Raw genomic sequence first — 13,178 nt, 5'->3', positions numbered from 1 at the left:
GCCTCAGGCAAGTTACTTTTCCTGTTAGCCATAGTTTCTCCATCTGCAAAATGATACTGATTCTTCCTTTTAAGCACTGAACAGTTCTATCACAGAAAAGCATTTTGTGTGTAGATAGGTGTGTTCAAAGCTTGATTTGTGCTAGGATAATGAAACTTTTCACTTGTTTGTGATAATAACTGTGGATTATTGATGAGAAGCTGCAGATGATGTATATGAAATCAGTTTCAGGCCAGGCCTATGCATTACATATAATTCCAACTGTTGATGTGATTATGCTCGAGGTGGAGCCAGTAGAGACTGTCTGGATTTGGAAACTCACTTTTCCATTCTAAACACAGTACAAGAAAAGAATCTCCCTATCAGAGCCTGTCCTGTGCAGCACCATTATTTCCCAACGACAGTCTAGGAATTCGTGCATCCTGGACACACATGCAAAGCAAGCCAGACTCTTCTGACCTTCAGTTCTGGTGCAAGTGCAGGGCACATACCCAGATCACAGCATTGGACTTTGAGTGAAGGGCTCCTTTCAAATTCAGAGCCCTAAAGGAGACTACTATAAGGCAGCACTGTTCTTTGTACATGCAAACTGCCCTGAGGCAAGAGCAATCCCCCTACACTTCAATACAGCCAGGGGGCACGTTGCAATGAATGAGATGAAAGCTTGAACTGGAGCAGCTGAGCCAGTCTGATTATTATTACAGAGGCCTATATGAAGATTTTGGGTGATTTGAATTGTGTTGTTTGCATGTTTCCTTTTTGTGTATTAGAATCAGAAACTAAGGCAGCAAGTTCAGAGAAGGCTGGAGCAAAGGCCTAGAGAGTTTAAGGAAGACTTTTTGAAGAGAAAGAGGAACTTCTCAAGCAAAACTGTTGTTCAATTACTTTACACACAGCAAAGCACTGAGTTCCTTCTCTTTCATATGCTTTCACTCTTGCCCCATAGCAAGATTGTTTTATTTTAAAATTTAATTACAGCTTCACATTTACTGTCAACTCCTACCTTATCCTTTCCTTTAAAATTTTACATATTCCCAAATGAGAGACTTATATTTCCATTTCAAATACGAAACATGCAGTTTCTAATTAAATTGTAAAAGTCTTGATTCTGTCAAACAGTTTAGGTGGTTGTGTCTGTCTCTCATGGGTAAAACACTCAATTCATTTAATTAGTGAAAAAAGGCTAGTATATACATAACAGACAGGGAAATGTGAGTCTTCAGAGTGAAAACTGCATTAGCGTCATGCAAAGCTCAGAGCTAGTGCCCAGTGCTATTCTGGAGGTGGAAAGGATCAGTATGCTTTTCAGTTGGGTAGGACTGAGGTTACGGATAGGGTTAATATCACTGCAGTCTTGCTGAGCTGGAAGACTAATGGTGAAGGCTGGGTTCAGGACAGAGCTGTAGCTCCATGATCTTTCTCCTAGTTGGGTAAGGTTGTTGTGGTGTTTTGAAGGTTAAGGTGGAGGAAATGGGAGATGTCAGAGTGGGAATTTGCCTGCAGTTTTTCTCAGCCAAAGGTTGTGGAATAACAGTTGGCATTAAGAAGGAGGTGTTGCTCAATGCTGTTTTGGAAGTAGGAAGAGTCAGTGTGCTTTGTTGCCTGGTAGAGGTTCATGTTAGGGTTAGGAAATCCTGTTCAGCCCAGAGAGACTATACGCAGGACTCAGAGGCCAGCATGTCCTTCTTCCCATTAGATATCTTGTTTGGGTTGGTGTTAAGGAAATGAAGGTCTTCAGAGTGGAAATGCCACTCAAGTCCTGCTTACTAACAAAGCTAGTATCATAGCGCAGATCTGTACAGTGCTGTAGGCTCTGTTATTATTTGAAACTGTACTTTTGGCTAAAATGGTTTTTGTGAACTCCAGAGCTATTGTTCCAATTTCCTTTGAAAGGCTGAGGTGTAGATTTGTTACTGTCCACAGAGATTATTACATCACTTAGAAAAATCAGATATTGCTAGAGAGCATATTTTATTCTTTAATACTCATAGTGTATGTTTGTATTATATATGCTAATTTTCAAGAAGAAAGTCTCTTATCATTAGCTCATGAATTTCCACGGATCTAATTTCTCTTTGAGCTTTTTTTTTCCTAATTTCTGTTCATGTTTGAACATAATTTATGTTAATTCACTACATCTATTAACATTTCTACATGTTTAAACATAGGTAGGACATCAGGCTTCATGTTTAGTAGCATTTTAACTTCTGGAAAGTGTATCCAGAAGTTTTTTTGTGCTTTTCAAAATAAAATTGTAAAACATATAATATAAATATATATATGTATTAAAAAAACGTGTAAATAACATAATTCCTGCCAGTACCTAAAGAGACCCTGTGAGAAAGCTGGAAAGGGACTTCTTGTAAGAGCAAGTAGTGATAGGACAAGGGAGAATGGCTTTAAACTGAAAAAGGGTAGATTTAGGTAAGATATTAGGAAGTTCTTTACTGTGAGGGAGGTGAGACACTGGCGCAGGTTGCCCAGAGAAGCTGTGGCTGCCCCATCCCTGGCAGTGTTCAAGGCCAGGTTCGACAAGGCTTTGAGCAACCTGGTCTAGTGGAAGGTGTCCCTGCTTGTGGCAGGGGGTTGGAACCAGATGGTCTTTAAGGTCTTTTCCAACCCAAACCATTCTTTGATTCTATGATAAAGACTTTGAGAAGGCCCGATAGCTGGATCCATGCAAAACTTATCCCTCTGTAAAAGCATTTTCTGACCTGCACGCAGAAATGTTGAGATTTTTGTGAGCTTTTTATGACCTACATCAGCTTTATGCCTGTCTTTTAGAAAAAAAATTTCCCTATCTCCTTGTTATACAAGATGTCAGGGTGAGAAAAAATCCAGTTATACACTTCGCATGATCACTCAGTAGCATGGTCACTCTGTAGCTTATTCCTGTATCTACTTTTCAAGCTGTCCTTAGAAAGCCAAGGAGATTGAAACTTCTGGTTATTAGCATAACCTCCAGTAGCTCCGAAGTCCTTTGCAATTTGTAGCTCCTTTTTCTCCATAATTCCAAAACCACTTTATTGTTTTCAAAATGTTCTTTTCTGGACAAGGAGTGTGGTCGTTGGAATGTTAAACACTGCCAATAGAAAGTTATTTCTTGTTCTAAGCACAAGGTAGTTATTGTAATCTTTCAGATTCAATCATGCAATATATCTGCTGTAAACCCCAATCTTCTGCTAGTGGAAATACGAGAACAGTATTTCTCTGTGTTTTTGTAGGAATAGGTTGCCTTTAGCAATTGTCTGAGTTTGGTTTGAGCAATAATACTGACATTGCCTCTACTGTTGTTTAAAAATAACATGAAATGATGAACGATGTCGCAAATATTCCTGGCAAAACAATGTTAATTTGTTCTTTGCTGTCACCTTTTCAGCCACCAGAATAATGCTACTGGAGTTTGGACTGTAACTTACTGACCCCTTTCAGGATTGTAGAGTGTTCTGTGTTTTACCAAATTCCTTTACTCTCATTCTTGATTTAGGGCATGTTCAACAATCTGTGGTCTCATTTGTGTACTGTGTTCGTCTCACATAGGGTCAGTTCACTGTTACGAGCTGACAAGCAGCCAGTGTTAAGCCTCACAGTTTACAGCCTTCTGGAAGGTCACACCCTCAGATTGTAGATAAACAATGCACCAATTGAGAGTTAAACAAGAGTTTCTGTGTTTGCTTGTCAGTTCTGTGCACCTAGTGCCAAATGAAACATTGTTGTCTCTCCAGCATCTGCCCTGAACTCATTTTGATCCTTGAAACTCAGTTTGATCCTTTCGCCTCCCTCCTTTCCTCTTCCCCTGACAACACAGTTTCACCAGAAACTGGAAACCCATCTTACCTCTGGATATAAATTTCCTCTTTGTTTTCTGCAGATGTCTTCAAATGTCAGCATGGTGTGGCACGCTGCCTGACATTTTTAATGTGCCTGTAAAGGGATGTATATTTAAAATTATTTTTAAGGCATTAAAGTTAGTCTAATGCAATGAATAGAGCTGATTTCAATTGATTGCAGTATGCAATCTAACCCACTCACAGAAACCCATGAATAAGAGATGCACAGTTGATCTGACAATTACCAGAGAAGCACCATTGCATATCGGGAGGTGTCCCTACCCATGGCAGGGGTATTGGAACTAGATGATATTAAGGGCCTTTCCTACCCTAACCATTCTATGATTCTATGATCTTCAGCAGCCTGATTGAGGGGGGTGCTGTGTGGGTCAGCTGCTGCTGTTACTTATTTATTAACAGAACTATTTGGTAGGTACCTGTCATTGCCCAGGTCAGGCATATCCACAATGCAAATCACAAATGCCAGCAGTTGCACAATAACTCTTTTCAAAACATGATGCTAATCTCAAACTGATCAGCCAATATCTGTTTCTCAGGTGGCTGCAGACACTCTGGCAAGAAATCTCTGAAACAGCTGAAACACCAGTGAAAGCTGGTGCTTTCTGAAGGGGCATGCACAAAACTACAGTACTAAACTTTCTTTCAGTGGCTTTTAAGCAATTTGTAAAGATATTGGTATATGTGCCTAAAAGGAACAGAAGGCGGACTTGCTCCTTGAATTTATGTTGTTTGAGGCATTCATACTGTTGTACAAATCACACATGCCAGCAGCTCAGGGGAGAGGAATGTCTTCTGTCCTGGGAGAGGCACATAGGAGCGCTGGTAAGGAAACTGAACTGGAAAATGCACTGCAGGAGAGTACCTGATGTGCTCAGCCCACAGGATCAGAGTTAGTCTGATGCCATCAGGAACAATAAAGAAAATTATTCTGAAGTTTGGGGTGAATATTTTTTCTTTACTAGTCAGTAATAAGGAGTGTATGTGCTCTTAAAAGGCTGTGGAGAGAGGCTGGTGTGTCCAAAAAGATCTAAGCACCAGCCTCTGGATACCTGTCCCATAAGAATGTCTAATTCCTAAAAATCAAGGCACCAACTATCACTAGTCATTCTTGAAAATGTTAGCCAATCTTTTAATACATGTCTGTTTACACAAGCAGCCAGTCAGTCAGTGCATGTTTTACCTGATACTGTAATTTGGCAGTCCTGTAGAAAGACTGTGAGACAAATCTGAAATTCAAAGTCAGTTCAGCAGGTAGAAAGTGGAAAGTCATTACTTTTCAATAATCCAGATATTTAACTCACTGTTCTGAGAAATAGGTCAGGAACCAATCTATGTGGTAAACAGATACTGTTGTGGAAAAAAGCTTTTTCTGTCTGAAAACTGTGTGTTAGCAATGTTGTGGTTCACAATTAATGTTACTTTAGTTAATGGCAGTTTTCTGTCCTTCTGATTAAGCTGTGCTTTTGATGCCCTTCTTACAGCTCACTTTAGTTTTTCCATCTCCCACCATTAAGCTCTAATTCTCTAAGCAGCTTGGGCTACCAGGCTCTAAAAACTGAGAAACTGGGATAGTAAAGGCAAGACCATCTCAGCAACAAATACCAAGGACCTTACAAACTCCTTTGCCTGTAGCTAAACTTAATGTGGCTGTAGAGAAAAGAAGGTGTGTGGGGATCTCGGAGAGTTAAAGGAGAAAGTTCCACCACTGATCCATAGGATGAACTTTAAAAATGCTAGCAGAAAGGGGAATCAGGTACCACAATGTGATAAACTGTGTCAGTGAACTAATCCATGCCAAAAATAAACTGCAAAATTAAAAAAGACACATTGGTTTGATGTACCCCACTGGTCCACACATAGTTAGCAACCAGCTTTTTGGAGGCTGGGGAAAGAGGGTTTCCTTAAGCCGGTTTGCCTTGAAAGAAAGTGCAGAGAACCATAATAGAGTTGTTCTACTTTGATGTTAAAACATTCTCTGAGATGTCATCAGAATAGCAAGGAGGCCTTTTCAATTCTTTGTTGATAACATGACATAAGGATTGCTTATTGTTTTCTATTCTAACAAAGAGGACAGCATACAGAGAAAACAGAATATCGAGCGAGGGAGAAAACAACATATACTTCTGTTCTTATTTTATTTTAAATGTAATCATTAAAATAACTCACAGGGAAAATGTGCAACAATGACAACAAAAGCCTCTGTTTAGGTTTAAAGTATGATATTAGCAATCTGGGTGTTAAAAGTATTTTAGAAGCTTAATGGACCCATGGAAAGAATAGTGGTATTCTGATATCAGCTGCTCTGCATAGTGATGATGTCTGAATTAATACTAGTTTATAAGCTGAGGCCTGCTTTATGCAAATTAAAATGCATTGTATTTAGCTACAAAGTTAACATGCCTCTTATAGTAATTTTGCAAATTCCCAAACTGCTTTGCTATAATACAGCCCAGTTACAGATTCTATAGCCTAAATCATGTCTTAGTGACTTAGGAAGTGTTTAAACTAAGCATGAAATTAAACACATAGGCATTAAAAAGGGAAAGTTCACCACAGATGCAACCTAATTAATCAGCACTGAATTGATTTTGTACTGATATTTTGAAATGAGATTTCTTTTCTTGTTTTCCATTTGAGTGTTAAATTGTGTCATTTATTAATGATGTGTGTTTGTGTTTCTGGAGAATGTAATTAATAATTAAGATAATTAACGGAATCATTTCAAAGATACCTTTCCTCCTGCTACATTAAGAAAAACACATACATCTTTCTTCAGTTTGGTTTGCCTAATTGGTGTATGATAAATTCACACAGTATTTTGAATGAGATCTCAAGTAGGGGGAGAGGAGGGAGGCAGGCTGGGGAGCTATCTGCAGGTAGAATGTTCTTTTAGGTACAGTTGCATCTGTGAAACTACGGACTTTTGCCAGAACATCTGAGATCATGAAGATTAGGCTAATGTGATGAATGGAGTTGATTTCAATTGATTACAGTAAGCAATCCAACCCACTCACAGAAAACCATGAATAAGAATTTAATTTAAAATGACAGGTGAGTCATTTGCTCAGCTTTGAACAGGGGATGATGAAGGTGGCTAAGGGTATTGTCAGCCTTGCAAGCTAGTTAGGTACAGTGCAAAACTGGAAGAGAAAAAAAATAAAACCAAAAACCTCTAGCAATTTGGTAGAAGTTTGCTACTATATGGCCTGAAACTAGTGGGCTGTTGTTATTTAACATCAGAACCTATCCAGAATATCTTCAGAGAGCTGTAGAAATAAGCAGGGAAACAAAAAAATTTAGCATCACAGTTAAACAGGTCTTAACCAGTAATTGAATTCAAGAGGGCAAGTGTTTTCTAATGAGTACTACATCTTACTCTTTAAAGACCAGTGATTATCTTCCAGTGTTATTTCTCAAGTCGAGTTCACTGATGTTAAAACACATTTGCAGTACATATCTACATGTATATCTAGTTATTTTTTTATCTATTGTGTCTTTTCTGATGAAGGATTTAAACTCTAGGAAATGAGAAGTGTGTACTGGCACCCCTTGCACAGGGATGAGATGGGGGATAGATAGGGGGAAAATATTTCTCTCTTCTGTTTTTTTCACCTTAATCTGCTCCACAGGGATAAAGCATTTAAGAACTGAGTAGAGGATTTAGCAGCACATCATGCACAGCTAAATCACAATTGGATGCAAGAGCCTTGCGCAAGCACATGTAACTCCACTTGAGGTTAGTCCTAGAGAACCCTCTCCTACCTGTCAAAGTGAACACATGTTGTTCCGTCCTGGAACGCCTCAAAACACATATGGAAATGTTCTGTCTGCCTCTATTGTCCAAAAGAAGGCTGATAGTATCCAGCTCATGAAGAATAACTACCCCGATGTAAGCCGTGAGACAGGCTATGGCAAGAGCACTCCTTTAAGCAGTAATGCTCAGAAGCTAGATATGCTGTATTGCTGCAAATAGTTATGACTGGTGTGTACATGGGTACATGTTCGTGTGAGGTAGGTTTCAGATTGTGTGAGGTAGGTTTCAGAATTTGGGGGTTTTTGGTTCTTGCATCCAGGAAACCAAGGATCAAGAAATGGAAACAAAATATTCATAAATAATACCTCTTCTGTTTGTTTGTTCTTCAGGAAAATAAAGGAAAGTTTGCAGTGCTTTCCTGTTAAACTCAATAACTTAATCCACACGCTTGTACAGATGTCAGTGACAGGCTCTGCAAAGCCTCCAGCTCCAGAGACTGTACCCCAAGAGTGGATGATGTTGAATGCAGAGAAGTCAATCGCAAGAGCCACCATTTTGGGGTTCAACAAAAAGTCTGACCCTGTATGTATTATGTTCTTTGCTTGCCCTCATTTGCCTTGGTCTTTAACGACTCTTCTGTGAGCTTATATACTCCTCTTCCTCCTTTATAGAAGATGTGCTTGTGCCACATTAAAAGGATCACAGGGTGAACAGCAGTGCCATAAGCAATGATGTACAGGAGAAAAAGAACCACCAGGCAGTCAGCTATTAGCAGGGAGCCATTAAGGCGAACAGTTCATGCCCTATAGTGAAAAATAAATCAAGAGCTAATTAAAGCATCCAGAAGGAAAGCCTGGCACAAAATTAGGAAGCCTAATAGAAATAGGAGGCTGTTATGTGATGCTTTAATGGTGCACTATTAGTTTTCACACACTGCAGTGATCTTTCAATGTTTGAGTTGTATGCTATCCAGGCAAGTTTCTCTTTCTATGCAGCAAAGACTATAAATTACAAACTGAATTCTCTGGAACTTGGCACTATATTAAAGAAAGGTTTTTCTTTGTTAAAATCACCTTGTATTTTCACTTTTACATTTTTTTTAATGTGCCTCTCTGATCATTTCTCTTCGGTCTCTCCCTTTTCCCCAATACAGCTATATCTAGTCCAGGTGGTACAGACCTGCAATGTGGTCACTTTTGTGGAAAAGTCATTTGACCAGTTCTCCAAACTTCACAGCCACCTCCAGAAGCAATTTCCATCGTATGCCCTCCCAGAGTAAGGCAGCATATTAGCGAATGTTATTCTGCTATTTAGTGCTTCTCTCTGTGCACAGATAAAAATGTGAGAAACGTACAGCAGACATATTTTTAGAAACACAAAGGCAATGTGACATATTCTATCAAGCCTTCTATTCAGTCCCAGAAGAAACTGAATCATAGGCCATTGTGACAGTCTAACTTTTATATATTTTATTGTTCTTTTTTTAATGGGAGGAGAAGGGGGGAACAGCTTGCACCTGACACAGCTATTCCTGAAATAAAAAGGTAAGTGGTATTGACTTCATTAAAGGCCAATAGGGCCTCTAATATTTTTTATTTTCTGCACGATGCCAATCAAAACTCATAGCAAAAACCATATATTAAAGCAATGTAGGAATGTTCACAGTGAGTAGGAACAGAAACAAACCAGTCTCTGACACTGGCAGGCATGATAAAAAGGTGCACATACTCCCCAGCTGAGAAATATGCAATAATCTTATGTACTGTCCTGGCCCCAAACCACAATACTTTGTGCCTCTCATAATTTAGTTTAATATCTCTTGAAAAATATGCTATCAGTAGTTGTAATAATTTTGAATGTTGCATTTTAGCCATGTGCATGTCTATTCCTGCTCTTCGTATTCTGAAACTTATTTCTTCAGAGTTTCTTGAGACAGCAAGTCCCACATTTTATTTCTGTCTTATGTAAAACAGCTTTGCCTTATGTAATGACTGCCCATGGCTTTGGTAATATAAGTGGAGTTACATGTTCTACAAATATCATATACGTTATGCTGCATAGACCATTGAGAACATCTCTTAAACAGTCATGCTGCTTTGCCTGATACAAGGCCCTCTTCAAGCTCAGTCCGCAATAAAACATAAAGCTGGCCAAGAGGACAAGTAGTTTATTTGAACCAATATGAGATTCAAGTGATATGCTTGAAAAATGGGAAGGTCTGAGATTTGACCTGAAGTAAATAGCCACAAACAGCATGGTTTTAACTTAAAAAGTAAAGTCCATGAAATTCAGATCCAAATTTGATATTCCCCCAAGCTTGTGAGAGGCATTCAGATAAATAGTTTCAAGTTAGTTAATTTTAGAGATCCTTTTCCTACCTGAGGGGGATTTTAATTGTCTTCAGTTTGACTCCTTAGGACTAGCTCACATGAAATGGTTTGAAGCAGTTGGAGAGAATTGTAATTTCACTAAACACTGGAAGTGCTAGAATAATGGGTTTGATTTGGAGATACTTGCACGCTAACTATTAGGTTGTAAAATAAAATGCGTAACAAGTAACTATTTATGATTTTTATCCTGTGGTGAGCAGAGCCCTTTGAAGGAAAATATATTTCTTTTTAGAAACACGTAGACCTCAGAAACCCTGTAGTGAATTTCAAAATTAGTACTAGCCATTTTTCAGATAAATCTACCTTTAATAAAATCCCTCACAACATTTTAACTGTGAAAGAGAGTTCCAGAACTCATAGAGGGTTAATCTGAGTATACTAAAGCTGTGTCTAAGAGCTCCAGAGCTTTAATGTCATAATTCAGTCCCAGCAGTAACCTGTCACTGTGTGATCTTTCCCCAAGACTGTGTTAATTTATTTTATGATGTTTCTTTATATGTATGTTCTTTAATTTTAAAGTTTTTATTTGTTTTCTAACAGAACTTTGACAGTTTGAGGCTTTTCATGTATTCCAGTTTTTATTCTAATAATAAAAAACTTATTATTACTTTATAGGAAGTTATTACTGAAACTGCCATACCACATGAGGCTATTTGTCTGTATTACAAAGCTCTAGCTCTGGCCAATGCCAGATGCTTCAAAGGAAGGAAAAAGCCTTGTTTCGTAATGTAACCACAAGATCAGTTTGAAGATGTATGATTTAAAAGTAAAATGTCTAATATTACTAGAATAATTAAAACTACTAAGAGAAATGATTTGGTTACTGCTTTGTATTGATTCATGAAATTGTATATTTTCATGTCTCATTAGGAGGAGACATCTCATTATAACGCAATATGTCTGCCTCATACAAGTACTAAATGCTAGCTATATCTCAAGAAACTAAGGTCAAAAGCTCAGAGTTCTCAGTGTCTGAAGTTTTGCTATTGACATGTAAACGTTCAGCCCATATTTGTAAGTCAAAGCACAGCTGCCCCAAGCAAGCCCTTGCACTTTAGCACCTTCCTTCTTATTTGGTTTCAGACAGAGTATTAATTGTGTTCAATTGTTGTTTTTTAAAGGTCAAAAATCTTTTCACCCAACAAAGCATTTAAGTGACATAATTTACTTATTAGCTTGAAGAACACAGGATGTTCTTTAAGCTAATAAGTAGCAAGTGGAATCTGCTGTGCAGGATCACTGTGGGTCATGCAAGTATATACTTTTCTGATCTATTTAAGGTAGATCCAAAGCTCAAAGTCAGTTTGGGAAGTTAACCTTTTCTAACACAAGTCTGTTTACAAGTGCAGAGTCAGTTTCAGCCATAGCCACAATTCAGCAAAAGCATGAAGGCCTTTTAAAGAAGGTTCATATTGTCCTTCACTGCAGCAGAGTTATTGGGGCTGTCAATCCGCAGTTTCTCTGTCCTCGGTTTGGCCACTGTGCTTAGGTTGCATCTTCTGAGGGCCTACTCTTTACAAACAGAGTCCTCTCTTTGTATTTTACAGCCTAATTAATTTTAAGCTGCTTCCAAACAGATCCTCCCTTCCATCTCTTGAAAGAAGTCCTTTTTGTGCCCTGAGGAACCCAGAGCATTCACAGGCTATCTATGTGTGCCAAATGACCTGAGCTCTATTTTTATCTGTGCAGCTCACATGTGTCATGGTCGTGGGTCATATCACTTCCCCCGCCTCATTACGTGTCCTGCCACTGTAATTTTGTTGAGCAAGAATTGTCTCTTACTATTCATTGTACAGTGCCTAACTGTGCCCTGATCTTTCACTGCTATAGGCATAAATAATCAAGAGGTCATACATACATAAAATATGCTGCTGTCATCCTGCCACCTTGCTTTTTTAATTGTAAAATACGTTGTACCAGTTCTTCTGCACAGGATTACACAGCTACCTTTCAAAAAACTTGCCAAGTGTCTCTTTTCAGTATATTGCATGTTACATGGCTCTTTAGTCATTTGTCTGGCGCCTCCAGACATCTCTTGAGATCAGGTGGATAAACAAGGTTGTAAACAAGACATGGTTAACTATTTACAGTAGTGGTGTAGCATGAAATACAACTAGATTAAGACTTCCATCTTTCTATTTCACACAAGATTAGAGGACATAAAGCATAATATTAGTTATGAATCCCAATATAAGCAATCTGTATCACAAAACCCATTACATGCCATTTAGCACAGATAATTTTTCTAATGGTCGTTCAACCTGAGAGAAATACTCCCTTTCAGGGCAATGTTAATATACATTGATTATGTGTATTGTTAAAAATCTAACCTTTCGACTGATCTAATGCACGTTGTCTCTAAATACAAGTGGGAAACAGGAAAATATAACCCCCATTTTCAAGAAGGGGAAAATGGAAGACCCAGGAAACTACAGACCAGTCAGTCTCACCTCTGTGCCTGGCAGGACCACAGAGCAGATTCTCCTGGAAAGCGTGCTAAGGCACACAAAAAACGACGAGGTGGTTGGTAACAGCCGACGTGTCTTCACCAAAGGCAAATTATGCCTGACCAATTTGGTGGCTTTCTATGATGGGCCTAGAGAACTGATGGATAGGAGCAAAGCAGTTGACATTGTCTACGTGGACTCATGCAAAGCATTCGACACTGTCCCACATGACATCCTTGTCTCTATACTGGAGAGACATCAATTTGATGGATGGACCACTCAGTGGATAAAGAATTGGCTGTATGGCCGCACGCAAAGAGTTGTGGTCAAGGGCTTAATGTCCAACTGGAGACAGCTAACAAGTGGTGTCCCTCAGGAGTTGGTGTTGGGACCGATCCTGTTCAATATCTTTTGTCAGCAACATGGACAGTGGGATTGAGTGCTCCCTCAGCAAGTTTGCCGATGACACCAAGCTGTGTGGTTCGGTTGATACGCTGGAGGGAAGGGATGCCATCCAGAGGGACGTGAACATGCTTGTGAGGTGGGCCAATGCCAACCTCAGGAAGTTCAACAAAGCCAAGTGCAAGGTCCCACACCTGGGTTGGGGCAATCCCAGGCACAGCTACAGGTTGGGCAGAGAAGTGATTCAGAGCAGCCCTGCAGAGAAGGACTTGGGGGTGTTGGTTGATGAGAAACTGAACATGAGCCAGCTTCAATGTGCGCTTGCAACTCAGAA

At 39.2% G+C, this 13,178-nt stretch overlaps 1 protein-coding gene across 1 annotated transcript in view; it reads left to right on the top strand.

Annotated features, from left to right (window-relative positions):
• PIK3C2G (phosphatidylinositol-4-phosphate 3-kinase catalytic subunit type 2 gamma) overlaps window positions 1-13,178 on the top strand; it is a 205,220-nt gene that overhangs the window by 152,527 nt on the left and 39,515 nt on the right. Inside the window, exons 29-30 of the mRNA XM_030480440.1 lie at window positions 7,995-8,187; window positions 8,759-8,880. Of these exons, the coding sequence (XP_030336300.1) occupies window positions 7,995-8,187; window positions 8,759-8,880 (315 nt within the window). The remainder of the gene's footprint in view (window positions 1-7,994; window positions 8,188-8,758; window positions 8,881-13,178) is intronic.

The sequence above is a fragment of the Strigops habroptila genome, chromosome 3, assembly GCF_004027225.2.
Source record: "Strigops habroptila isolate Jane chromosome 3, bStrHab1.2.pri, whole genome shotgun sequence".
NCBI classification, from domain to species: domain Eukaryota; kingdom Metazoa; phylum Chordata; class Aves; order Psittaciformes; family Psittacidae; genus Strigops; species Strigops habroptila.
The sequence above is the reverse complement of the archived record's forward strand: the minus strand, read 5'-3'. Positions and strand labels throughout refer to the sequence as shown.